The sequence below is a fragment of the Poecilia reticulata genome, chromosome 3, assembly GCF_904066995.2.
Source record: "Poecilia reticulata chromosome 3, P_reticulata-male-v2, whole genome shotgun sequence".
Classification (NCBI taxonomy): domain Eukaryota; kingdom Metazoa; phylum Chordata; class Actinopteri; order Cyprinodontiformes; family Poeciliidae; genus Poecilia; species Poecilia reticulata.
Genome location: NC_088832.1, coordinates 34,948,213 through 34,974,089, shown reverse-complemented (window position 1 = coordinate 34,974,089; position 25,877 = coordinate 34,948,213). Strand labels below are relative to the sequence as shown.

General features: G+C 46.0%; 1 protein-coding gene across 4 annotated transcripts in view; it reads right to left on the bottom strand.

The window, feature by feature from the left end:
* Window positions 1–2,419: 2,419 nt before the first annotated feature.
* LOC103463004 (uncharacterized) overlaps window positions 2,420–25,877 on the bottom strand; it is a 32,987-nt gene continuing 9,529 nt past the window's right edge. For 2 of the 4 annotated variants that reach the window (XM_008406117.3, XM_081605581.1), the window contains exons 15-29: window positions 24,550–24,656; window positions 23,640–23,763; window positions 20,247–20,380; window positions 19,073–19,182; window positions 18,745–18,913; window positions 18,562–18,666; window positions 6,802–17,502; window positions 5,885–5,955; window positions 5,643–5,679; window positions 5,249–5,398; window positions 5,012–5,128; window positions 4,677–4,768; window positions 4,475–4,567; window positions 4,297–4,399; window positions 2,420–3,615 (exon numbers count right to left, since the gene is read on the bottom strand). In XM_008406117.3, the coding sequence (XP_008404339.1) occupies window positions 3,457–3,615; window positions 4,297–4,399; window positions 4,475–4,567; window positions 4,677–4,768; window positions 5,012–5,128; window positions 5,249–5,398; window positions 5,643–5,679; window positions 5,885–5,955; window positions 6,802–17,502; window positions 18,562–18,666; window positions 18,745–18,913; window positions 19,073–19,182; window positions 20,247–20,380; window positions 23,640–23,763; window positions 24,550–24,656 (12,272 nt within the window). In that variant the 3' untranslated portion in view covers window positions 2,420–3,456. The remainder of the gene's footprint in view (window positions 3,616–4,296; window positions 4,400–4,474; window positions 4,568–4,676; window positions 4,769–5,011; window positions 5,129–5,248; window positions 5,399–5,642; window positions 5,680–5,884; window positions 5,956–6,801; window positions 17,503–18,561; window positions 18,667–18,744; window positions 18,914–19,072; window positions 19,183–20,246; window positions 20,381–23,639; window positions 23,764–24,549; window positions 24,657–25,877) is intronic. The other 2 variants (XM_081605582.1, XM_081605583.1) reach the window with 2 other exon arrangements.

Below are 25,877 nucleotides of genomic sequence, written 5' to 3'. Positions count from 1 at the left end.
ATCACTTCAGTGAAATAAATAACATTTTTATTAGTATAATTATTTACGTTATGAGTGGAAAGCAATTTTGTTTTACAAAAAGCACAAATATTATGTATTATTATTTCATGGTTCCATGTTGCCTCTCATCGTGAATATCTCATCTTTCACCTGTTGAAGCCAGTAGGTGGCGCTAATGCTAACTGTCATCTGGATCAACCAATCAGATTTCAGAGCCGATTTAAACAAACCACAGTAACAGGTTCAGTGCTGAAAGGTAACGGTGGATTTAATAAAACAAACTAATTTATTTTATAGTTCATTCCATCGGCAGAGTGAATGTCTGGTAGCTGTTGTGAGTCATATGTGTCGCCTCACAGATTTAGCTTCAAACAGATAAAAATCCTAATTGTGAAATCTTTTGTGAAAGACTTTGGCTTAATAAATCCTGATAATTTCCTGATCTGCCAGTAGAAACCAGACAGAGTAAAAAGAATAAAAATAAAAAAACACCCTAAATACCATTACAATAAAAGAGGTGAAACATTCAGAAAATAAACTGAAAAGATCAGGGTAGTGAACTCACACCCTTGTGGAACTCCAGGAGCCATTTTCAAAGTCAGCCGTTGAATTTTCCCAGAGTTTTTGAAGGTGTTGAGTCTTCAGAGCCAGATGTTCTGCCTCCTTTCTCTGGTCGGGTTAAATCCTCTGATGGCTTTGATTCTGGGATGTGATGAACACGGGGCAATAAACCATTTGTCAGTTGATTGAAAGGACAAGTCCCGCCTGTATTCCTGCTGTTAGACATCAGTACTGATGATTTAATGACATGTGAGGAAGAAGAGTCATCCTGGATGCGTCCGCTGTGGGTCCAGATCTGATGAAAACATCCTTCACTTTGGAGAAACCTTCAGTGTTTGGCCTCCTTTCTGGCTCAGTCCAGCTCTGAAGGCACATTAATCATAGCAGTTTCCCACATGCTTCTCTCCTCCGGTGCTGGAAGCAACTGGGTCACCCTCAACTGGAGAACCGCTTTAAGGCTACCGGAGCAAACCGAGATGCAGATTTCCTTCTTTTATTAGAACCAAGTCTGAGCGGTTTCCGTCACAAGCCTGGAAATCCAAAGTGAGTTGACTTCAGGTCGGAGTGAGACAGCATGGCTCAGGTTTTCAAATGTGCATGATTCATCCCCATCAGCAGTGGAAACTGGAGTCTAATATTGGACTTTATTGCTGAAAGAGACACAACTGACTTGTATAAAAGCTGTAATTCAGCTGTGATCAGAAGCTGGAGGTTGTTTGAAGCAGAGAGAGAAGCGGGTTTCCTGAGGAAAGCCCACTCTGCCTCCCACACGACGTCATGTTGAATGACATCAGGTCCAGTCTTAGAGAAGAAGAGGGAACTTCTCCATAAATGATTTAAGACTTTGACGACTCGCCTCTGAGGCAATAAATTAATGATCACTTCCTGCAGCTGAAATAACTGGAAAAATGGGCCAAATTCATGAGGAGACACAGATCCCACCTCTGTGACGCGGTCAGCATGGTTGGCTCGGGTTATACTGGGATATCCTGCACAGGACACACTCTGCCCTCTTGTGGTGGAATGAGCACATTACATGAAATTTAAAAATCGGTTATCCTTGAATTTTAAGTAAAAATCTAAGAAGTTGATATCAAACTTAACATTTAAAAATAATTTTACTTTAGCCTAAAAGCAGAGGGTAATATAATGATTAAGGTTTAAGGTAATGAGTCATCAGAACCAGTTCAGGTAAACTGAATCAACTGAATTACTTTTTCTGAGCTGCAATTTCTGTTCATTTTTCCAATTTTCACCAGATAAACCTTTAAAAAAAACTTTACTAATGAGATCATGTCTCCTCAGTATATCAGTGATATTGTGTATTATTTCACATTTTCCCCATTTTACATTTATTTAGTGCAATTCACAAACAAAACTCATATCAGGCCTGTTTATAAGACAAACGGGTCCAATTCAACCAAACCTGCTCCAGATGGAACCGCTAACTAGTTAGCTGCATTAAAGCCCTAATCATAAACAATAGCTTAGGCTAAAGCGCTAAAGCTGAAAACCACCATCTCTACCATTATGTTGGGCCACTGCATCGACCAATCACATCTAGTCTTGTTGAGCTTTATTCAACTGAATGTTTACAAAACTGATGATTAATTTAGTACTTCATTATTTATCTGGAAAAAGTGATTTAGGGAAAGCCAAGTATGCTAAATGTTAGCAAAAATGCTAAAGTGCAGGTTATAAAAAAACCCAGCCACTTCTGCTGGACGGTATGAGCATCACATTCCTCCAGCACAAAAAAAGAAGAAAAGTTTATCTTTTTATAATTACATAGTGAAAATGTCCTTCTCTAAAACTCCCAGAAAAATGGCTTTAACTTTAAAGCAGATAAAGAAGCAGGTGAGAAGTGATCTGATGAACTTTATTAACGTCTTTCTGAGATGATGAAGGATGAGCTGAAAAATGTCACTTTATTGCACAAAGTTTAACCTCCAGTCTCTGAGGCGTCGCCAAAAACAGACGCAGTAAAGAAAATATGTCATTTTTCAGTAGTTTCACCTTTTTCCATAAATACATTCGGATCCATTTTTCATGTTGGAACCTCAAACTTTTATAAAAGTAATTATACAGCAGAACCGCAGCTTTCCCATAAACCGGATCGGTTGAGGAGCTGGCTCTGCAATCCGATCCGCTTTCAGGAAACTTCCGATTTCATGGAAAATGTACAGAGAGGAAAATACAAACATAAATACATCATGTACAGCCCAGGTTCTGGATACTCATAAATACAGGAGGATCTTAAATATCTGCAGATTATTTCAAATGGCACACGTTGACACAAGAGTTTCATCATCATCATCATCATCGTTACCATGGACGCAGTTTCTCTGCCGCCTTTGGCTTTAAAGGGAGCGGTGCTTGTGAGCTTCCATCAGTGCATAGTCGAAGTCAGCATTGCGATTGATTATGTGCAACTCATGGCGTGAGGCAGGGCGGGTGAAGCAGCGGGGGGTCCGGATGTGTTCGCTCAGGAAGGCAACGGAGACGTTCAGTAGTGTTGACGGAGACCGGACCGACGTTTAGTCATCCGTCTCCTTTCAGACACAAAAACCTAAAACTACGACTATTCAAGAACTCCAGCTCCTTCCTCTGATTGTTAGATTGTAAGCAAACCAAAAGGGGAGCCACGATTAAAGGCTTGTTTCACACAGACATTCAACAACTCAGTTCAACAGAAAAACCTGGTTGCAGCTTCGCCCTCTACAGGTTGACAGAAGCAACGATAAACCCAGGAACCGCTGCAGGAACTGTGCAGCTGTCTGGTGTTTAAATATTAGTGCAAGTGTCCTGAGACCTGCAGGAGTCCAGAGGGCTCTGCTGGTTTTAGTGTTTTAACACAGAAACGCAGTTTAAACCGCAGGAGGCCCCGAGGGGCCACTACCAGGCCCCGCTGAGGCACATCAGAACCGCCACGTGGATGGTGAGCAGGTAGGCCAGGAAGAAATACCGAGAGCGAGCGCGACCCGTCAGCAGCCTGGAGAAGTAGAGGCTCCGCCCCCTCAGCCACCGGCGGCACGCCACCATGCCACCTTTCACCTGGAGGGGGAGACAAACCATCCATCAGGAAAACACACTGAAGCTCCACCTGAAGAACTCCACACCAAACTGATGCCAGACCGGATGAGACCGGAGCGTAAAGACCAGACCTGCTGGTCTGGAAAACTCCTGAACTCACAATGAAATGCTCCCACAGTGGAATAAGGCAAGCCCAGTTGTCATATAATCAGCTACATGGCAGCCATAGTTAGTCTATATTTATATTTCTCTATTTATTTTCTACTTTTCATAGCAGCCAGCAGCACAAGCTTCAATGTAATATTATATTGTGACATGTTTTATAATGTTCAAGCTATGATGGAGTATTAGAGCCAGGCTAAGAATTTATTTAGAATAACAAGAATAAAGTCATAATATTATGAGAATAAAGTCACGTGACACTAAAGTTGATTTAATACAAGAATAAAGTCATAATAATACAACTTTTTCTCTATTTCTCTACTTTCCTCAGGTTATATTATGACTTTATTCTCATAATTTTAAATTATTTTAGTCTGTTTTATTTTTACTATCAGAAAAATATCAGCCAGTTTTCTCTGATTAACAGCCTGTAGGGGGCACCGTTCAGTTCAAGCTGGTAGAAATAACCAAGGACTCCCAGAAAGCTTCCCTAAACATGTTGGTGTTGAAATTAAAACTAAATTAAAGACTGTTACTGACCTTGCGTGTTATGAGCGGCTGGTTTGGGTTGAGGCTCAGGGCTTCCCACTCCTCCTCTTCCATCTCGATGCTGAAGTCCCTCTGATTGTCCCTGGATGCAGCGCTGAGCAACAGAAACACATTTTAAAGCTGCAGCTTTTCACAGCCGGACTCTGTGAGAGGTCAGTGAACGCCTCACCTCTTCACTCTGTCCTCCGCCAGCCGCAGCGCCTCTTCTGCACTCTCTCTCCTCGCTCGTTCATCAGCCAGACTCAGCTCCACCTCCACAAGCCTTCACACACACACACACACACACAGACACACACACCATCAAGGTTCACTGATTTTACTGATTTCATGAGTGGAGGATGTTACAGGGATGAGATGGAAGGTGTGGTCACCTCTCCCGGAGCTGACTGGCCTCTGCTGCCTCTCTGACGGAGTCGCTGCTCCTCTCCTGAGGAGCTCCAGGAGCCACTTCAGCCGAGCCCTGCTGTGTGCAAACACCAGGCTTTAATCCAACATGTCCGCCCTGATGGCGTCAAACGGTGCAAACAGAACATGATGAGTTTTGTTTATTTAATTTATCAGGTTTTAAAACCAAGAATCCAGTTTGTTTGTGGACAGAAGGTGCAAACAAAGCAGAAAAGATTCGCTTTAATCTTTTTGCCTCCATCTGGTGTGGAACTAGCAGCACTGACAGCAGTGAAGGCTGCAGGTGAGGTGGAGGGTCTACCTGGCCCTGGATCTGACTCTCCAGCCAGTGGCAGCGGTTCTGGCTGTCCCTGAGCGTTTGGGAAACGGCCCTCAGCTGGCCTGCGACCGCAGCTCTCTCCTCCACCGCCTGCTGCAGCTTCAGAGAGGAAGACGAGGGACGAAGGTGGATGAGAAGCACGTCATCTCTCAGAAGATCTGGACTTTGGTTCGACTGGCAGCTGTGAGTGGCCTCCAGAGGAGCCGGGCTGTTTCATACCTTGGTGTTGAGCTGGTGGAAGTACTGGTCCCGCTGCTGGATCTCATAAACGCAGCGCTGCAGGTCTCTGTGCAGCTGCAGCTTCTCAGCCTCCAACCGACTCACTGCTGCCTCCTGGCTGCTCTGGCCTGCCAGCGCAGCCGTTTCCTTCTGTGTGAAAAACTGGATTATTTGGTGTTTTTACTAGATATTAAGTCATATTGTCACTAAGCATCCAAGATTAGCTATAAATAAAAACCCCATAAAGCTCAGAGGGAACAAGAAAAATGATAAAAATGATTGAAAAAACATTTATATTTCAGCGAAACATAAACCATGCGACCGAATGAAGAGCTACTGATGTAGAATGCATGAATTGAAAAGAATAGAAATATATTTTAGAAGAGCAGCTTACTTTAATGGACAGGGTGTCCTTCCTCTCAGCTTCAGACCTAAACAGCAAAATAAAACATCATTCTTAATGAAGTCATGAAGTTAGAAAAAAATAGTTTTTACGAAGAAGCAGAATGATTTATTTTCAAGCCTTTCTGAATGTAGAAACAACAGATTAAAATGAAAACACTCCAATCATTTTCCAGTCCAGGTGTAAATACCTCTAAAATTGGATTTTGATCCATATGCAGTTTGGTGTTTTACCTCAGATGTGCAGTGTTTTGCTGATAGCTGCTGGTAGACTGGTGGAGCTCATCAGATTTCATTTCCTTCACCTGCAGACATAGAATCATGTCACAGATCATCAGCAAACTACGCAGAAATATGACGACATACAACTGAAATCAGGGCAACTTAAAACATTTGTCAGCATGCATGGTTTTAAACAAACAGGAAATCCATCAACCATCAGTTAATCAACAAGTAACAAACTGAAAATGAGAAGGCAAGAAGCAGAACGCAGCCAACCAATAGAAAACCAACAATCAATTAAAACTAGCAAGAAACCAACAAAAAACAAAAAGGCAATCAATATAAAAGCAGCAAACAGAAAACCATCAAGCAACCAATAGAAAACCAACAGCCAACCAATAGAAAACCAACAGCCAACTATTAGAAAACCAACAGGCAACCATCAAAATGAAAACAGGCAACCAACAGAAAACCAACAGCCAACCAATAGAAAACCATCAAGCAACCAATAGAAAACCAACAGCCAACCAATAGAAAACCAACAGGCAACTATTAGAAAACCAACAGGCAACCATCAAAATGAAAACAGGCAACCAACAGAAAACCAACAGCCAACCAATAGAAAACCAACAGCCAACCAATAGAAAACCATCAAGCAACCAATAGAAAACCAACAGCCAACCAACAGAAAACCAACAGCCAACCAATAGAAAACCAACAGGCAACTATTAGAAAACCAACAGGCAACCATCAAAATGAAAGCAGGCAACCACCAGACAACCGACAACCAAACATAAAACCAATAGAAAACCAACAGGCAAGAACAGCCAATCAAAAAGCAATGCCCACCGATCCAATAGTTAAGCAATATCTAATAACATCTAATCATCCAGCAGTCAAACTGATATCAAGGTGATGACTCCACTTACCAGCCCATCATTCTCATCTTCGAAGGCACCGACGGCTTTTTCCTTTTCCATGACAGAGGTGAGAACCATCTCTGCACTCGACCCCTGTTTGGATTCAGCCTCTCTCTTGGCCCCGGCCAGCTCCTCCATCAGCCGGTCGCGATCGTTCTGCAGGCTGGCCATGGATCTGGAGAACGCAGACAGCTGCCTGCTGTATGCGCCATTTTCCAGAACCACCTGTTTCAGCTCTCGTTCCTTCTCTGACAGGGCCTTCGACAGTTCATCCAACAACTTGCTCAGCTCCTCGTGTGCATCTTTGCCCTCTATAGCTTTTAATTTGAGAACAAGGACGTCTCTTTCTTTAGCATATCCGGCCAGGTCTGAAGACGCGTCCTGCAGACTGTGCTCAACCTTGTTCAGAGCCACCTGACTCTGCCGGAGTTCTTCGTCGTACCTGTTCCTGAGGGTCTTGAAGTCCTCGATGAGCTGGTCTCGGTCATTCTGCAGAGCGGCCATGGCTTTGCACAGAGATCCATTCTGAGCCTTCAGGTCTTTGTTTTGTGATTTAGCTTCAGCTAACTGCTGCTCCAAATCCAGTAAATCTTTGGCGAGCTCCGCCACTCTTTGATCTGCCGTCTCACGCTCGGTTCTCATCAGCTCCACCTCCCGCTCGAAGGTGTCCAGCTCACTGTTGTATTTATCTTCAGCTTCAGCAAGTTTGTTGTCAGTCTCTTCTTCCAACTGCTGCATTTTGCTTTTGAGCTCATCGACCGATGCTTTCTGGGAGAGCAGTTTCTGCTGGAGGTCGCTACATTCAGACGCCTTGGCTGCCACGGCATCCTGTAAATTGGCAATGACCCTGCCCTCATTAGTTGTCACTCTTTCAGCTTCCAGTTTGGAGACTTTACCCTTGAGTTCTTCATTCTCCGTTTTAATCGCATTACTGTCTTCTTGTTTCTCTTGGAGTTCCAGCCGAGAATCTCTGAGAAGCTTTTCAGTGGAAGCCTTTTGGACTTCCAGGTTTTTGATCACATCCTGCTGCTTCTGAAGCAGAACCTTCACCTGGTTGTCTTTAAGGGACAGTACCTGATTTAAATCCTCTCGGTAGCGCACCAGCTGAGCCCTGAGCATGGCGTTCTCAGAGTTCAGATCATCCATTTGATGCAACAACTTTCTGATTTCATGCTTAAAGCCTTTGCTTGCACCGCCCTCACCATCAGGGAAACCTTCTTTATCCTTCAACCCCAACTGACTCTTTGCCTCTAGTGCTCTGTATTCGGACATCAGCCGCTCCCGTTCGCTCTGTAAAGACACCACTGAGTTCTTGAATGACTCGATCTTCATCTCCATCTGTTCCTTTTCTTGAACGGATCTGCTCACTTGAATTTTAAGACTTTTGACCTTCGCCTGAAGTGCTCTTATCTCTTTGTCCAGCCTCTCCCTTTGGTAGCGTGACGACGTGAGCCTGTCTTCGTAAATAGACACCTGGTTGCGATAGTTAGCCTGGAGTTGCTCCAGATACCCAGACATCTGGCCATCTTTGCAGGACAGCAGGGAAGAGATCTCGGCATCTTTGCCCTGAAGGAGTGTTTTCAGTTGAAGTGCAATGCCCAGCTGCTTGTCAAAGTCGGCCTGAATTCTGTCCCGTTCGGTCTGTAAAAGGTGCAGCTGAGCTTCTGTGTCAGCGTTGAGCTTCTCCATCTGCTGAAGACGAGGCTGCAGCTGGCAGAGCTCGTCCTCTCGCTCTTCCAGCTGTCGGTTCAGGCCGTTCTTCTCTTGCTCCAGTCTTTCCACTCGACCACTGAGTTCCTTCACCTGAACAGTCATGAGCTCCAAATTCTCACTCACTTCAGCATTGGTTGCACTTACGATAAACATCTGACGCTGATGAGCGGCGGCAGCAACTGAGTACTCATTCAACGTCCTTTCCAGTCTTAGTTTAGCCACTCGAAGTTCATTCACTTCCTTCTCCTTCTTCCTCAGATCCTCCAGGAACCTTGTGATGGTTGACTCTTGTTCCAGCAGTTGCTTGTCTTTCTGGTGGAGGCTCTTCTGGAACAAATCATCCCAGAGTCTGGAGGTGTCAGCCCCATGAGGAGTGGACGTCAGAGCAGAAAGCTTGGCTTCGCTGGTCTCAACCGCTCTCCTCAGAGTGTTTATCTGGAGATCTTTAGAGTGCAACACCTGGATCAGTTCATCCACTCTTTCATTTTCCTTCTCTCTCAGATTCTTCAGCTCGTCAACTTGTTGCTGTAGCTGATTCTGTATGAAGGATTGTCTCTGTGTTTCTTCAATATGTTGTGATGATTTAGTTTCCTCTATCTGTTTAACGTTCTGGGATATCTGAAGAGCCAGCTGCTCCCTTTCAGACTCGGTACTTGTGATCTTTTGCTCTGCCTCCTGGAGAAGCTTCCTGATCTTTACCGACTCAGATTCGAGTCTCTTGCTACTCTCCTCCGATGCCGACATCTTCTCAGAGTTCTTCTTCAGCTCTTTCTCCAAATGTTCACAGGTTGAATGTGAGCTCTTCAGGGAGCTTTCCAGATCTAGAATCACCTCTTGGTACCTGATGCAGTTTTGTTGGAGCTGATTTATCTCCTGGTGCTTTTCTTTGAGCAGCTCTTGCAGCTCCTTCTTCACGTTCTTGGATCCCTCGCTGCCTCTCTGAACAGTCTTGAGTTTCTCCTCAAACTCTCGGACCAACTTGAGCTGCTCCTGCTCTTTTTCTCGACGGACCTGATCATTCATCTCCCTGCTGGTCGTAAGCTGCGCCGTCAGCTGAGCATTTTGGGTTTGCAGGACATTGACGGACTCTGTCAACTCATCAATTTTTTCTGAATTCTTCAGGATCACAGTTTCCAAATATTCGTTCTCGTTTTTCACCTTGTCTGAAATCTCTTGGGTGTTCTCGAGCTCCTCCTGCAGCAGTGACTTGTCGTCCTCCAGGATTCGGACCTTCTCGTTCAGACTGATCGTCTCCTGGCTGTGCTTGTTGAGAATGTCTCGGAGCTCTTTGATCCCATCGTCTCGCTTTCCCAGCTCCAGATCCAGCTCTTTCTGGATTTCTTTCAGTCTTTCAGAAAGATCCGCCTTCTCCTTCTGTAGCAGATTGCTTATTTCCAGCTGTGCGCTCAGTTCTGTTTTTTGAGCTTCAATTTGCGCCGTCAGAGAGTTATTCAAGCTGAGAGCTTCATCAAGCTTCAGCTGCATGTTGTTTGTGTTGTTGTTTGATTCCAAGCGCTTCTCCTTCAGAGAACAACTCGCTGCTTCTAGTTTTTCAGCCAGTTGGATGTTTTCTGCCTGAATGACTGAGAGTTTCTCTGCGAGTTGGGAAATCTCTGCCTCCAGGTCCTGGTTTTTGTCTCTTAGCTTGGACACCACCATCTCGTGGTTTCCATCGAGCTGTGAGAGTTGCTTTTGAAGATTCTGATTCTCCTCCTCCAGGTTCTCGATCTTCTGGCGTTTCTCTTTGGAGAATTTGTGCATCCTCTCTTTAATCTTCTCGTTTTCCTCCTCCGCCTCTTGGGCTCGTTTTTCCAGGATCTCCTTCTGGGTCTCCTGATCGTGGATTCTCTTCAGAGCTTCCTGTCGCTCTCTCTTGGCTCCTTCCAACAGCTGCCTCATCTTGTCCATTTCACTGCTCACGTTTTCGTATGCTTGCAGCAGAGACTCGTACTCTTGCTTCAGCTCGGCGTGCTTTGACTTCCATTTGGTCAGCTCCTCGGTTTGGGAGTCTTTGAGCGACTCGAGCTGGCAGGAGAAGGCCTGTTTCTGCTGTGTGATGCTCTCGATGGTTAACTTCAGACTGTCGCAGGCTGCAGACAGGCTGCGGTTGTCGTTCAGGATGCGATCAACATCAGCGACCAGCGCGTCTCTTTCTTTGAGGACGGATGAGGCAGAACCTTCCAGCTCCACATTCTGTTGCTTCAGCTTCAACAGGGATGACTTCAGATCCAGGCACTCCGTTTCCTTGGCTTCCTGTTGAGCAGACAACTTCTCGACTTCTTCCTTCAGCGAGGCGTTTTCCTTCATCAGATCTTTTCTGGACACTAAAGCTGCTTGAAGTTTCCTGGTTAGAAGTTTGGTTTGGTTATCTTCTTGGGATCTCTGAAGCCCCTCAGCTTCGGTTCTCATCCTTTCAACTGTGACTTCATGCATCTTGATTTGGTGAACCAGCTGCAGCTCCAGTGAAGTGATTAGTTGATCTTTCTCTGAAACTTGAGCCTGAGAAACTGACAAAGCTTCATCTTTCTCCTTCAGTTTCACTTCAAAGTTTTCTGCACACTTGCAAGAGGAAGCAACATGGTCTCTGTTGACTTCATGTTTCTCCTCTTTTACGTTCTGCTGCTTCAGTGCAGCCATTTCACCTTTCAGCTCACTGATTAACCTGTTCAGGTTTTCATTATCCTCCTTCAACAACTCCACTTCTTGTTGGATTTCTGTGAAGTTTAGCTTCACCTTTTCAGTTTCTTTGACCAAAACATCTTTTTCTTGCTCCGTCTCTGTTAGCTTCCTTTGGATTGCCAAGTACTCTGAAGATTTCTGTGAAATCAAACCAGCTGCTTCATCCAGCTGTGTTCTCAGCTGGTTGCTTTGCTCCAACATGGCTTCCTTTTCTTTCATCAACATGTGAAGTTTTTCCTCGTTTGCTTGCTTCTCTTTCTGGAGTTGGTTCTCTAAAGTCACAGTTCTACCCAATAACTCCCGATTCTCCTGATGCCCAGCTTGATATTTCTCCACCTCCTGGGTTTTCCGTTCTACTTCTGCCTGAGCTTTCTCCAGGTCGCTCTGAATGCTCTGCAGAGTCGACTTTAAAGCAGCTTCTCTTTCTTCAATCTGAGCAAAAGCTACGTTTTTATCAGCCATTTCAAGAGAAATGCTGTCCAATCTGGACCTGATGGTTTCCAACTCCGTTTGCAGAGACACTTTGACGTCTTGCAGAGATTTGTCCTCCTCCTCCATGAGCCGTCTTAAGGAGTTTGCTTCGTCTAGATAAGAGGTAGAGGTTTTATGGAGCTCCTCCAGCTCCTCTGCCTGCAGCTGGTGTTGAGCTAAGAGAGCCTCGTGCTTCTCCTTCAGCTCAGATAGCTCTTCAGTAAGTTTCTTCTCATTTTCCTGAGCCTTCTTGCGTGCCAGCAGTGCAGCCTGGGCCTTTTTCTTCAGAGCAGCTTTTTCTTGCTTCATCTGAGCCAGCTCCATCTCCAGGTCTGCAGCAGCGGAGGAAGACTTGACCTTCAGCTCGTCCTGGAATGTCTTCGTTTCGTTCTGAAGCTCCTCCAGTTTCTGAATCAAATTGTTTTTATCTCGTTCGATGTTTTCTGCTCTGGACTGAAGCTCCTCAATGACAGAGTTTTTCTCCTTGACTTTTTCTAAAGCGTCACACAAGCTCTCCTCCTTCTCCATTAATGTGCTCTGCAGCAGTTGTTGTTCAGACTGTAGTTGCTCCGCAGCCCTTTCACCAACTGCTTTGTGTTCAATTATCTCCGCGTCAAGAACGGAAATCTTTTCTTCATACGTTTGTTTCATTTCATTCAATTTTTCCTGCAAAACATAAATTTTATTGTTCTCTCCTTCTTCCTTTTGCTTCTCGTACTCATCGATCCTTTTCAGCAGATCTTTCCTCACAACCAGAGCAGCCTGAAGTTTCTTCTTCATGGCCTCCTTCTCTTTGGATGCGGCAGCGAGCTCCTTCTGCAGATCCTCCGTTTCCTTTGCGAGCTGAAGCTTCTCAGAGTTCTCCGTCTGAAAACATGTCAGCTGTTCCTGTAGCTCCTGCTGAGCACGCTCCATGTTCTCCAGCTGCGCTGACAGGGAGGCGTTTTCCTCAACCAGCTTCAGCCTCTCGTTGGAGGCGGACTCGATGACCTGAGCGATGGAGGCGTCTTTATCCTTCAGCTGCTGGCTGAGCGAGGAGAGCAGCTCCTTCTGCTGGCTGACCTGGAGGCTCATGCAGCTCATCTGCTCATCTAAGAATGAATTCTTCTGCAGCTCTGCATGAAGCTGAGCCTGTAAATTCTCCAGAGCTTCCTGTTCCTTCTCTTGGCTACTCCTTTGATTCTGCAGCTGTGCAGCAGTTTCAGCCAGGTCTCTCTTCACAGCGTATATCTCAGCTTGATGACTCTCGTGTACCGTCTTTATCAGGTCTTGCAGTGATGATTCTTCTAGGTTTACTGCAGCAGATCTATCAGTAGAGTCCGTTTCATTGTCGTTTTTCAGAATTCTTCGTAGCTCGTCTTCTGCAGCCGACAGCGACTGCTGCAGGCTCCGGTTCTCTTCCTCCCTCTCCCGGATGGAAGCCAGAACTCTCTCCAGCTGGACTCTGGATGCCGACACCTCCAGCTCTTTAGTGCTCAGCTGGTCTGAACCTTGCATGACTGCAGCTGACGCCTCTGCTAGTCTGTCTTGCAAACCGTCTAAGTCTTCCTTCAAAGCATTAACTTTAACATCTTTGGATTTCATTTCAGTTTTGAGACGTTCTAACTGTTCTGTGAGCAGACTCTTGTCCTGCTTCTCCCTGTCCAGCAGCGACAGCCACTCCTTCTCAGAGTCCTGCAGAATCTGCTCTATTTTTTGTATGTTTTCTTTCAACAGAGACAGCTCTTGGTCTTTGGCACTAACCTTGGCTTGTAGGCTCTGATTTTCCTGCAGCTCCCGATGCCGGCTCTGCTCCAGCTCTTCCCTCTCCGCCTGCAGCTTGCGGTGCTCCTCCCCGGACAGCCGCAGCTCCTCGCTCAGACTCTTGTTGCGCTCTTCCAGTTTCTGCATCTCTGAGAGCAGCTGCGCCGCCTGCTTGGCCTGAGCGCCGTACTGGTTGTTTATTGCGTGGAGAGCCATCTCTCTCTGCTCCAGGTTCTCGGTCAGAGCGTTCATCTGCTCTGCGACCTGAAGATGTTGGGATTTAAGTCTTTCTATTTCAACCATCAGCTGAGTTACACTTGCCTGATGGGATGCCAAGGCGTCCTCTTTCTCTTTGGACAGGCTGGAGTTCAAGGCCTGGCTTCTGTCCAGCTTGTCCCTGATCAGAGACACTTCGGTTCTCAGAGTCTCCACGGTGGTTTCTGCCGTCTGGCGCCCTCTGCTGGAATCGTCTATTTGTGCTCGAAGGTTGTCGACCTCCTCTGTCCGTTCAGCAAGACGTTTCCTGACGTCCTGCAGCTCCTCCAGGGACTGGGCGTACTTTTCCTGTAGGTTGGTGAAGGCGCGCTGCGTCTCCTCTGCTGACCTCTTCAGGTTTTCAGACTCGGCAGACAGCAGCTGGTTCTGACTCTGCAGCTGGGACGCCATCTCTGCGCTTTCCATGAACTGCGACTTGAAGAGTGAAGCCTCGTCGGCTCTCCTCTGAGCTTCCTCCTCAGACCGGGATCGCTCCAGGAGGGCAGCGTCTTTTTCTCCCAAAGTCGCCCTGAGTCGTTCCGCCTCAGAGGCCTGAACCTGCAGGGAGCTGCTGAGCTTGGAGACGGATTCCTCCAGGTGAGATATCCTCTCTTTCAGGCTGTGGCACTCGGCCTCTTTGCCTTGCAGATGGGAGTTGAGGTTCTCCACGGTGGTGGTGGAGTGACTCTGATACTGGAGGCTCAACTGCTCCTTCTTCTCCAGGGAGTTTTTCAGCGCGCCCGACTCTGAGGTCAGAGTTTCTACCTGACCTCTGAGGTTGAAGGTCGTCTCCTGCAGCTCTGACAGCTGTTTCTTCAAAGTGTCGCTGTGATCTTTGACCTGCCTCAGCTGCTGGTCCTGCTGCTGGATAAAAGCTTGCAGTTTCTCCAGGTTTTCATCCTTTTCCTGCATGGTGGATCTCATCGTCTCCACCTCTGACTGTACGTCTCTCAGCTCCTTCTCTCTGTCTGAGATTTCTGCTCTCAGACTGCCGATGAGCTCCAGCTCATTCGCCATTTTCTGCAGCTCAGCCTTCAGCCTGCGGTTCTGGTCCGTCAGCGCCTGCATGCTGTCCCTCAGGTCGGTCACCTCGGCTTTGCTCTGCTGCAGCTGCTGCTCATTCTCTGCAGAGAGTTTCTGCAGAGAAGCTTTTAAACTGGAGATCTCCGCCTCCATCTCTGCGGCGCTCTGGTTCATGGCTCCGATCTGACTGCTGAGTGAAAACACCGACTCGCTGCGTTTCTTCAGCTCCTCCCTGTGACTCTGGAGCTGCTCAGTGACCTCCTGGACCTCCTGCTCTTTCTGCTCCAGCTGCTGTCGGATCTCAGACGTTTCTCTCCTGACTGACTCGGCTTCTTCCTGCAGCTTCGATGCCAGCTCTCTCTGAGTTAGAAGCTCGTTCTGATAAACTCGACGTTCCTCTGCCGTCTGGTTGAGCGCCGAGTCTTTCTCCATCAGCGCGGCCTTCAGAACCGAGCCCTGCTCCTGCAGCATGGACACGGTGTCCTGCAGCTGCAGCAGCTGGTCCTGCCGGGCCTCCAGCTGGGCTCTCTGCTCAGAGACGGTTTTCTCCGCGTCTGTCAGCTGACTGACCTGCTCCTGTAAACTCTGGAGGTGTTCCTCCGTCTCCCGCAGCATTCTGGACAGATGAGTGCATTCGTTTGTCTTCTCCAGCAGACCTGCAGCGTTGGACTCTTGGCTTTCTGTCAGGATCTTCCTCAGCTCCTCTCTCTCTTCGGTCTGAGCGCTGATTGTTTTCTGACTGTCTTGGATTTGGTTTTCCAGGCTGGAAGCTTTTTCCTGGAGGAAACTTTTCTCGGCTGTTAAGTCGGAAACCAACTGGATGTTTTTCCCCAACTCTTCCTGTAATCTCTGGTTATCGGCCGTCAGATGGATAATCTGAGCCCTGATCTGGGAGTTCTGCTCAGCAGATGCTTCCAGTTGTTGGGTAAGCTCAGAAACAGTCCGTCTTTGTTGAGAAATCTCGTTTTCTTTGGACTCGCAGGCGAGACGGAGGTTCTGGTTTTCCTTGGTGAGAGTCTGGAGGTGGGAATTTAAATCCTCCATCTTGGTTTTCCTATACTCCGCCTCAGATTCCAGTTTTCTGGTATTTTCTCTGAAGACGTTAAGTTGGTCGTTCAGAGACTTCACCGCCTGGTTTCTGTCGTTCAGTTGGTCTTTGTGTGTTCGACACGTTTCCTCCTGCTCTTTAAGTCGCTGCTTCAGCTCAGAAAGCTCCTTGTTCAGGGATTCAGCTTCAGCTTTCAGCCGGGTCTCTTCCTCTTCCTTCTGTTTCAGCATCCCGTCCGTCTCCATCAGCCCAGACTTCAAACTGGACTCTTGTTCTCGAAGCAGAGACAGCATCTCCTCCAGCTGCGTCAGCAGACTTTGTTGCGTTTCGGTTTTGGACTGAAGGTCAGCGGCGGTCCGCTCCGTTTTCTCCACCTGCAGCCTCATCCGGGTCGCCTCCTCCTCCTTCTCCCTGAGCGCCTCCAGCAGACGGCTGCATTCGTTGGTTTTCTCCAGCAGGAGCTCTGAGTTGGAGTTGTTGCTTTGCTCTATGACTTGGTTTAAATCCCCCCTCTCTCTCTGCAGCCCTTCAATGACTCTGTTGCTGTCAGAAAGCTGCGTCTCCAATGCAGATATTCGGGTCTGGAGGGAATCTCTCTCGGCTGTAGCCTCTGAAACGGCTCTGATGCGTTCGCTTGCCTCCAGCTGCAGCTTGTCTCTGTGTTGGGTGATGACCTGAAGCTGTTCCTCCAGGCTGCCGTTGAGCTGAAGAGCAGCTGTAGCTCTTTCATGGAGCTCGTCGGTTTGGCGTCTCTGAAGCTCCAGCTCTTCGTTCAGCCCTTTAAGTTTTACCTCCAGCTCTTGTTTTTGGGTCTCTGTGCTTCTTAAGACCTCCTGGACTTTGGAGATGCCTTCTGATTTATTCTGGATCTCATTGTTCAACCTAACCTTCTCTGAGTCAAACTTCTGCTTCTCCTCTTCCACCAGTTTGTCTGCTGTCCTGATTTGATCTTCCAGAGATCTTATTGCCTCAAGTTTCTCCTCTAACCTACCAGATAATGTCTCAACCTGGTTGCCGTATTTCTCCACCTGAGTTAAAAGTTTATTTTGCTCGTCTTTAGAGGATTTCAGCTCCTTTTCCTGAATCTGTTCCTTATCCTTCAGCTCCTGCTGCAGTTTTTCTCTGGTCGTGTTTTCGTCCTGAAGCTGCAGGATCTTTCCTTCGGACTCCTGCAGCCTTTGTGCTGAAACGTTGAGCTGCTCCTTCAGGGAGGAGATGTGAGTCTCGCATTCAGAGAGATGATTCCTTTGGCTCACGTTCAGCTTCTGGATGTCTCCTCGCAGCTCTTGGATGGTTTTCTTGTCGCCTTCGGCCTGCTTCAGCAGATGCTCCACCTCGGCCGCCTTGGACTCTCCTTCCTCTTTGGTTTTCTCCAGCTCTGCCTCAGCATCCTTCAGCTTCCCCATCAGCTCTGTGATTCTGCTGTTCAGGGTTTGCTGGTCAGAGTTCTGCGAGTCCCTGATGACCGTAGCTTCCCGCTCAGCCTTCCTCAGAGCGTTCTCCACCTGGACCAGGCTCTCCTCTTTCTCCTTGACCTCCTGCTTCAGCACGTTGAGCTGCTCGGCGTACTCGGCCATGTTCCCGGCCAGGCTGGATATCTCTCTGTCCTTCTCCAGCAGAACGTCCTTCAGACTGTCGATTTCCCGCTCGCAGCTCTGGAGGTCGTGGATCAGCTGGGCTCGCTCTTCCAGGTGAGCCGAGTTCAGCTTGTCCAGCTCCTCACTGGTCTGGTCCAGCTCCGCTTGGAGCGTTTCTATGGTAACGTCTTGCTTTTGGGCCTGAAAATAGTTTTAAAAATAAGTTATTATGATCAATTCATTCAATAAATGAGACAGACACAGTAAAATTAGCAGATTTGTGCTAAATTACATCTCTATCCCCAGAAAGGATTTGTGAAATTAAACATCTTTTAAGCAGCTGCATCATTTCGCATCAAAAAGTTTAGAGAGTCATAATTTATGACTGAAGCAATAATCATAATATAAATACAATGAAAGCAGTTTAAAAGTTTAAACTATTAATTTCCTGTTTTTCTAGATCATAAATAAGATTTGAAGCTTTCTTCAAAATTGGAAAGACTGGACTTTTAATCAAGCAAAGCCAAATGTGTTTGGATCAGCTAAAGTCAGGAAACGACGACAGGAAAATTCCTCCTGGAGTAAATCTGTCCAAATATACAAGCTGAGGAATAATCAGGGAGTTTAAAGCTGAAAATGCAGACTGACATGTTGGGATCACCATGTCGCCATGGCAACGTTTAGGTTATCAGTGTCCAAACCGTTTCACCAGAGAGACACGGAAACGCAATCATTTTTATTAAAAACTCCAAAAATAACCAAGTGTGCAAAATTTCAGTGAAACGTGCGACTATTTTAGAAAAAGTAAAAAATTTATGTTATTGTAAATTTAAAACAGAATTTTGTAGATTTGCCAAAACAGACCAGAATGCAAGAAGATAAAAAGAACGTCTCTGACCAACCATAACAAACGTAAACATGTGGAGACGGAGATCTAAAACTCCAGGAGGACCCGTGATGCTGCGGGCTTCGAATCATAAACATTAATAAAATATCTGGCAGGAGGCTGATGATGGCTCTGTGAGCCTTTCAGCAGGAAATAATCCAAAGCCAATTCAATCGTCTCAGTCTGAGAACCACAGACCCGCTGAGGCCTGAGCTGAAGGCAGAACCATCTAAAGGTTGATGGTTCAGATACTCAAACTGGACTTTCCTAAACTTCCCAGCATGAAATGGTGCAGCTGCAAAGAAAGATGAACTGATCGAGACACATCAGGGTGGTCAGTAAGCATGGAGGGCTTTTGGCTCTGCTGGACACACCTTCTCCTTCAGCGCACTCAGCTTCTGCGTCAGGTCTGCAGCCTCAGATTTCAGTTCGGAGCACTGCTTCTCTGAGCTGCTGCATCTCTTCGTCACGTTTTCCAGCTGTAAGAACGAATCCAGACATGAAGGCTGAGGAGACACGTGGGTTCCTGAGAGGTACAGCAAAGCTCGGGTTCTTACGCTGTGGTCGGTCTGCAGGAGTTTGTCGGAGAGCTCTTTGACCTGGATCTCCCTCTGGCTCAGCGTTTCTCTCAGGCTGTCGATGAGCTCCAGCTTCTCAGTCGTCTTGGCCAACGTGTTCTCCTTCTCAACCAGGGAACTTTCCAGGCTCTCCTGGGTGTCACTCAGCCTGCACAGACAAAAAAAACTCACTCTTCATGGTCATTCTGTCTTCCTGGAGAAATTACAGTAGTAACGTAAACCTGAACTATTTTTATTCAATGTGACACCAGCCCATGGCGTATGGAAAGCAGCTGTATCATTTTCTATGTGAAACCTGAGCCGTTACCCTTTGAGCTGCTCGCTGAGGCTGTTGACCAGCAGCTGGTGTTTCTCTGCGTCTCTGCTGTGCTGACTGCGCACGCCGGCCAGCTGGCTCTGCAGCTTCTCCGTCTCATTCTGTGGTGACAGAAACAAAACGGTCAAATTACGATAAAGATCACAGGATCTTAATTTCAGCACAGCAAACAGACCTAAAGTACAGCCGCATTTCTGTTGTGGATGAAAACATGAAGACGTTTACAAAGGAAGGCAAACTGGACTTTAATGTTGAATTTGGGCCAACATGTTGAAACATAAAGAGTAAGAACTAAATGATCTTATTCAGTTTTATTCATCCATCTGATAGTTTAGTGGCACAATAATAAACTTTCATCTGCTGCAGTTTGGAAGAAACTAAATTATTTTATCTGTGTTTTTATACAGTTTGCATGAAGGTAATTCTGAGTCTTGGAATAAAATTTTAACTCAGTTAACAGATCAAAATATTTAACTTCAGACATATTTTTCTGGTCTGTACCTCTGAGTTCCTTGCGGTGGCCTGATCATATGAAAAATGTTAATTATGTTTTAACAGTGTGTGTTTCATTCCTACATAATTGCCGCCCAACGTGGGGAACCCGACCCAAAGCTGAAACCATAACTCTCCTTTACAATGATCCACTGCTGTGTTGGCTTATCATATTCAATCCCAGTGAAACAGTGAAGTTTGTTTGTAACCTGTTCCAGGGTCTGAAACCCACATTTCCCTTTTCTTATATTTGCTTTGAAAATGTGCTTATAGTTTGGTTGAAGCAGGATTTGTGGAGAACATCTCGGCTCATTTCCACCCTGTGCCACATTTCAACGTTCAGTAATGAAGACGTGACACCGAGTGAGTCAGCGCTGCATGTCTGTGGTTAACCAAGCACGCCAACCACACCGTTAGCCACCACCACCGCCAGAGGCGCCTCCAGCGCACACCAAACATGAGCGACCCAACACACCTGAGAGACCCAACATGGCTGCTCTTCTTCATCTACATCAAACGTCACCTGTGTTAGAAGGGTTTAACATGCAGTTCACTCGTCATTTCACCAACTTATTCATCAGAGGGACGGTTACATCGCCCCAGTGTAAGGCGGTCTTTTAGAAGGTGAGCGGTTGTTAGAGGTATCGCTGCGATGCGGGGAGCAGGAGCGTACCTGCAGCGCCTCGATCCGGGCCTGCAGCTGCAGCCGGTCCTCCAGGTCCTGGCATCGCTCCTCCAGGCTCAGGATCTGCTCCTGCAGCTGGTTCCTCTCAAGCTCCAGCTCCTCCACGACGGAGCGCAATCCGTCTGCAACCGCCGGGAGACACAGGCAGAAATGTAACCAGAAGAATCATGAGCATCACAACAAAAACTTCATTTACTGAGATTATTTTCCAAATGGTAGAAAACAAATGTGCAGGAAAAGAACATTAAAACTTTAAAATGTTTGTTTCAGGAAAACCCGTTGAGGCGTCATCTAGTTTTCAAGGAGGTCAAATTTAAAAACATTTAAAAATAGAAATAATGTGTTATTTAAAAATGATCCTATTCTAATATTTTAACTTATTTTTTACAAACATTAATGATTTAATTTTAAAACTTAATTTAATATATACAAGGTAAATTTTAAATACTTTATAATTACATACCTATTTTCTAATACTTTAAATTTTATTTTTATAAACCATAATTAAAAATGAAAATAGAAGGCAGAAAAAATATTAGGTTTATAATAAATAATTATTTAAACATTTTTTAAAACAACTAGAAAATGTTATTTTCATTAACATTTATTTAATTTTGCAAATTAAATAATTCATGAATAAAGTGTATAAGGGTGAAAAAACAATAATAAACACTGCTTATTTAATAATTGCATATTAATGAACATCAACATTACCACTTTGATTTTAACAGGGTACAGAAAGTCAGCATACTGGGATGAACATGTTTTATTCAGGGTGAAGAAAACAACATTTCAGTTCGTTTCGTTTAAATCACCAAAAATTACATCAGTTTTCAATCTAAACAATCTATTAAGAATCTGGTGTTGGAAGTGAATTTTCTGTAATCAATCATCTGCAGATAAAAACTGATGCAATGTTTGGTTTGGTGAGTAAAATAAACCCAGAAGCAGGTGAAGGAGAAACGTTTGGAACAAAATGGGAGAACATCGTGCAGAAACACCAAAAAACACCAAACTTACCGCAGAGGGACGACATCTTTAAACCCACATTCACAGTGATCTCACTTTAACTGAAGGCCTTAATGAGACACACAGACAGACAAACACCGGCCAGCTCAACCAGCATGCAGGCGTCTGACAAATTAAAATCTTAAACTGATGACATGACGAGGCACAGACGACTGCGCCGGCTGCCACAGCAGAGCTCTGGAAACCAAAAACACCAGAGATCCCAGTGGGTTTCACCAGAGATCCCAGTGGTTTTTTTAACCAGAGATCCCAGTGGTTTTCACCAGAGATCCCAATCCCAGTGGGTTTCACCAGAGATCCCAGTGGTTTTTTTAACCAGAGATCGTGGTTTTTTTAACCAGAGATCCCAGTGGTTTTTTTAACCAGAGATCCCAGTGGTTTTCACCAGAGATCCCAGTGGTTTTCACCAGAGATCCCAGTGGTTTTCACCAGAGATCCCAGTGGTTTTTACCAGAGATCCCAGTGGTTTTTATCAGAGATCCCAGTGGTTTTCACCAGAGATCCCAGTGGTTTTTATCAGAGATGCCAGTGGTTTTCACCAGAGATCCCAGTGGCTTTAACCACAGATCCCAGTGGTTTTAACCACAGATCCCAGTGGTTTTCACCAGAGATCCCAGTGGTTTTCACCAGAGATCCCAGTGGTTTTTACCAGAGATCCCAGTGGTTTTCACCAGAGATCCCAGTGGTTTTCACCAGAGATCCCAGTGGTTTTCACCAGAGATCCCAGTGGTTTTCACCAGAGATCCCAGTGGTTTTCACCAGAGATCCCAGTGGTTTTCACCAGAGATCCCAGTGGTTTTAACCACAGATCCCAGTGGTTTTCACCAGAGATCCCAGTGGTTTTCACCAGAGATCCCAGTGGTTTTCACCAGAGATCCCAGTGGTTTTCACCAGAGATCCCAGTGGTTTTAACCAGAGATGCCAGTGGTTTTAACCAGAGATGCCAGTGGTTTTCACCAGAGATCCCAGTGGTTTTTACCAGAGATCCCAGTGGTTTCACCAGAGATCCCAGTGGTTTTAACCAGAGATCCCAGTGGTTTTTTTAACCAGAGATCCCAGTGGTTTTCACCAGAGATCCCAGTGGTTTTCACCAGAGATCCCAGTGGTTTTCACCAGAGATCCCAGTGGTTTTCACCAGAGATCCCAGTGGTTTTCACCAGAGATCCCAGTGGTTTTTATCAGAGATCCCAGTGGTTTTCACCAGAGATCCCAGTGGTTTTCACCAGAGATCCCAGTGGTTTTAACCACAGATCCCAGTGGTTTTCACCAGAGATCCCAGTGGTTTTCACCAGAGATCCCAGTGGTTTTAACCAGAGATGCCAGTGGTTTTTATCAGAGATCCCAGTGGTTTTAACCAGAGATGCCAGTGGTTTTCACCAGAGATCCCAGTGGTTTTTACCAGAGATCCCAGTGGTTTCACCAGAGATCCCAGTGGTTTTAACCAGAGATCCCAGTGGTTTTTTTAACCAGAGATCCCAGTGGTTTTCACCAGAGATCCCAGTGGTTTTCACCAGAGATCCCAGTGGTTTTCACCAGAGATCCCAGTGGTTTTCACCAGAGATCCCAGTGGTTTTTACCAGAGATCCCAGTGGTTTTTATCAGAGATCCCAGTGGTTTTCACCAGAGATCCCAGTGGTTTTCACCAGAGATCCCAGTGGTTTTTATCAGAGATCCCAGTGGTTTTCACCAGAGATCCCAGTGGTTTTCACCAGAGATCCCAGTGGTTTTAACCACAGATCCCAGTGGTTTTCACCAGAGATCCCAGTGGTTTTCACCAGAGATCCCAGTGGTTTTCACCAGAGATCCCAGTGGTTTTCACCAGAGATCCCAGTGGTTTTAACCACAGATCCCAGTGGTTTTCACCAGAGATCCCAGTGGTTTTCACCAGAGATCCCAGTGGTTTTCACCAGAGATCCCAGTGGTTTTAACCAGAGATGCCAGTGGTTTTTATCAGAGATGCCAGTGGTTTTAACCAGAGATCCCAGTGGTTTTTACCAGAGATCCCAGTGGTTTCACCAGAGATCCCAGTGGTTTTTACCAGAGATCCCAGTGGTTTTAACCAGAGATCCCAGTGGTTTTAACCAGAGATCCCAGTGGTTTTTATCAGAGATCCCAGTGGTTTTCACCAGAGATCCCAGTGGTTTTCACCAGAGATCCCAGTGGTTTTAACCAGAGATCCCAGTGGTTTTAACCAGAGATCCCAGTGGTTTTCACCAGGCCAGACGGGAATGAACAGCCAGTCATCCAACATGGTGTTATGGAGAAAACAAAACAACCCAAAGGACCTGAAGCTTCCCACAGTGCAGGTGACTGAGTGCATGCCGGCGGAAAGCTGCCTGGCGGGTCTCACACCTGTGTCAGGAGAACTGTACTCGGGCCACCAACCTCCCATGTTCTCTCCCTCCATCGGGGTTGTGCTCTCCGAGGTGCTTCCCGGGTTCTGGAAGGGCGCCTGTCCGTCGAACTCAAAATCCTCCTAAAAACACAATATTTACATTAAAAATCCACTCCGCTCTGTGGCTGCAAAGCAAGCCCACACCACCCACCCTCCACCACCGTGCTCCACAGGCGACAATGAGTTTAGGCTGATCTGCTGGGTTCGGTTTCCTCCATCGTGGTCCAACACGTCCTTCATCCAGATGCAGCTTTACAAACCTAAATCTGCTGCCATCTTGCTTCTGGAGACAGCCTTTCTCCTTTTACCCGGTCTATTGGCTCAGAGTCATGACCTTTGACCTTAACCCTGCTAACTGAGGCCTGTAGGGTGAGAGCTGGAGGAGGGAGATCCACTCCTGAGAAGACTGGCGGCTGTCTAAGAGGTTTTCCTTTTGGGAATAATCTTCCTCTCTGCAGAAAGAGGCAATTTGGAGATGACCTTTGACCCTTCCCAAACTGTCGCTTCTCCAACTTCTCTGTTGTGTTTCCAGCTGTTGCAGAATTAGTTAATCCGTTCATCTGATCAGATTTAAATCTTAGAAGGTCATTAAAGGACAATTATTTATTTTAAAATAAGATATTTCTAATACTTTTAATTTTAATCATTTAATCTTAAAGATTAAATAATTATTAATAAACAAAAAATCAAAAGGCAAGAAAAAACATATCTAAACATAATTAGGTATTTATTAAAATTTGATATATTAAATTTCATTTTCATAAACATTTAGTCATTATTTAATTTTTAAAAGTTTTATAAATCAGAAAGAATGATTTAAAATCAAAGATAAGAAAAAAATGCAAAATAAATGGAGTTGGCACCAACCTGCAGGCTTCGATGGGCCGGAGCCAGCAGCTTCTTGGCCCCGGGTCGGGCCAGCCCCCGAGCCTGGGCCAGCTCCTCCTCCAACTCCTGCTGCCGGGTGGCCAGAGCTGGATCGGAGCAGCCAGGAAAGAACCAGTCATCCTCAATCAGTTTTGTGCCACAGGGGAAAGGGGGGAGGACGAGTTTGTGGATGGAAGTGAACATTAGGGTGGACTGGACAGATGAGCAGAAGCGTGACGATGTGGACGGTGTTGGTGGTGAAGAATATGGAAATCACACACAGAAAAAGCTTTTTCTAAGAGTGGAAACACTGAGCGAAGAGGAGTGGAGCTGGAGGAGAGCTGGAAGAATCAGGGATGGAGAAAAATATGGATTTCTATGTCTGCGACACTTCATGAAGAGACACACCGCTCAAAGCCATGCACGCCTAATTTGCATTGGAAAGGAAAACAGCATTCAAACATGTGGGAGACGGGCGTACGAGTGGCAGTGGGAGGAAGGACAGAGCCCGTCTTTATGAGTCGCATTTAAAAGCCAACGCTCCAGCGCTGAAAACGTGAAATCTGCGCAGAGGCTTCCTCAGGACGGGAGCAGGGCGGCGTCCGGACCGACCGCCGCAGACGGTCCCATCCGTTTTGTGCAGACAGGCTGCTTGGTGGGGTGGAGGGGAGGAAAGGTGGAGGGCAGCTCCAAGCAGAGGGGGAGGCAGAGAGGGGACACAGTGTGTTCAGCCTGATTAGTGTGTGCACAACAAGCAGAGTTAGGAAGAGATGGAAAAGTTCCCGAAATCCGATGAGGTAAAGCGATTCAGTCTGCGTCCGGCTCAGGGTCAGAACCGACTTCAACCCAACTCCAGTTTATCTCAGGGGGTTTTATGTGACTGACCAACACAAAGTAATGCAGATCTGTCAAAAGAAAAACAATACTAAGCTTCCAATTAATTCACAATAAAAATCTGAAAAGTGTGGAGTGCTTTTATGTTCAAGAACCACCATTGGATGGATGCAGTTGACTCCAGCAGCTTTCTAAGTTTTTCCCCAAAAATATGCATTTTTTTTCCCCAAATCAAATTGTAATATTATGAGAATGAAGTCATAAGGTTGGATTATTACAAGAACAAAGTCATAATACTAAAATAAAATTGTAATATTATGAGAATGAAGTTATAATAATGTAAGAATAAGTTTTGGATCTCATTCTGTTTGGCTCTGCGTAGATCTTTCAATAATTTTGTAATTTCTGATGGTTGCAAAGATTTTCTTGAAGGTTATCGGAGTAAAGGGGGGAGAATACAAATACATGACACTTTTCTGATTTTTACATGTAAA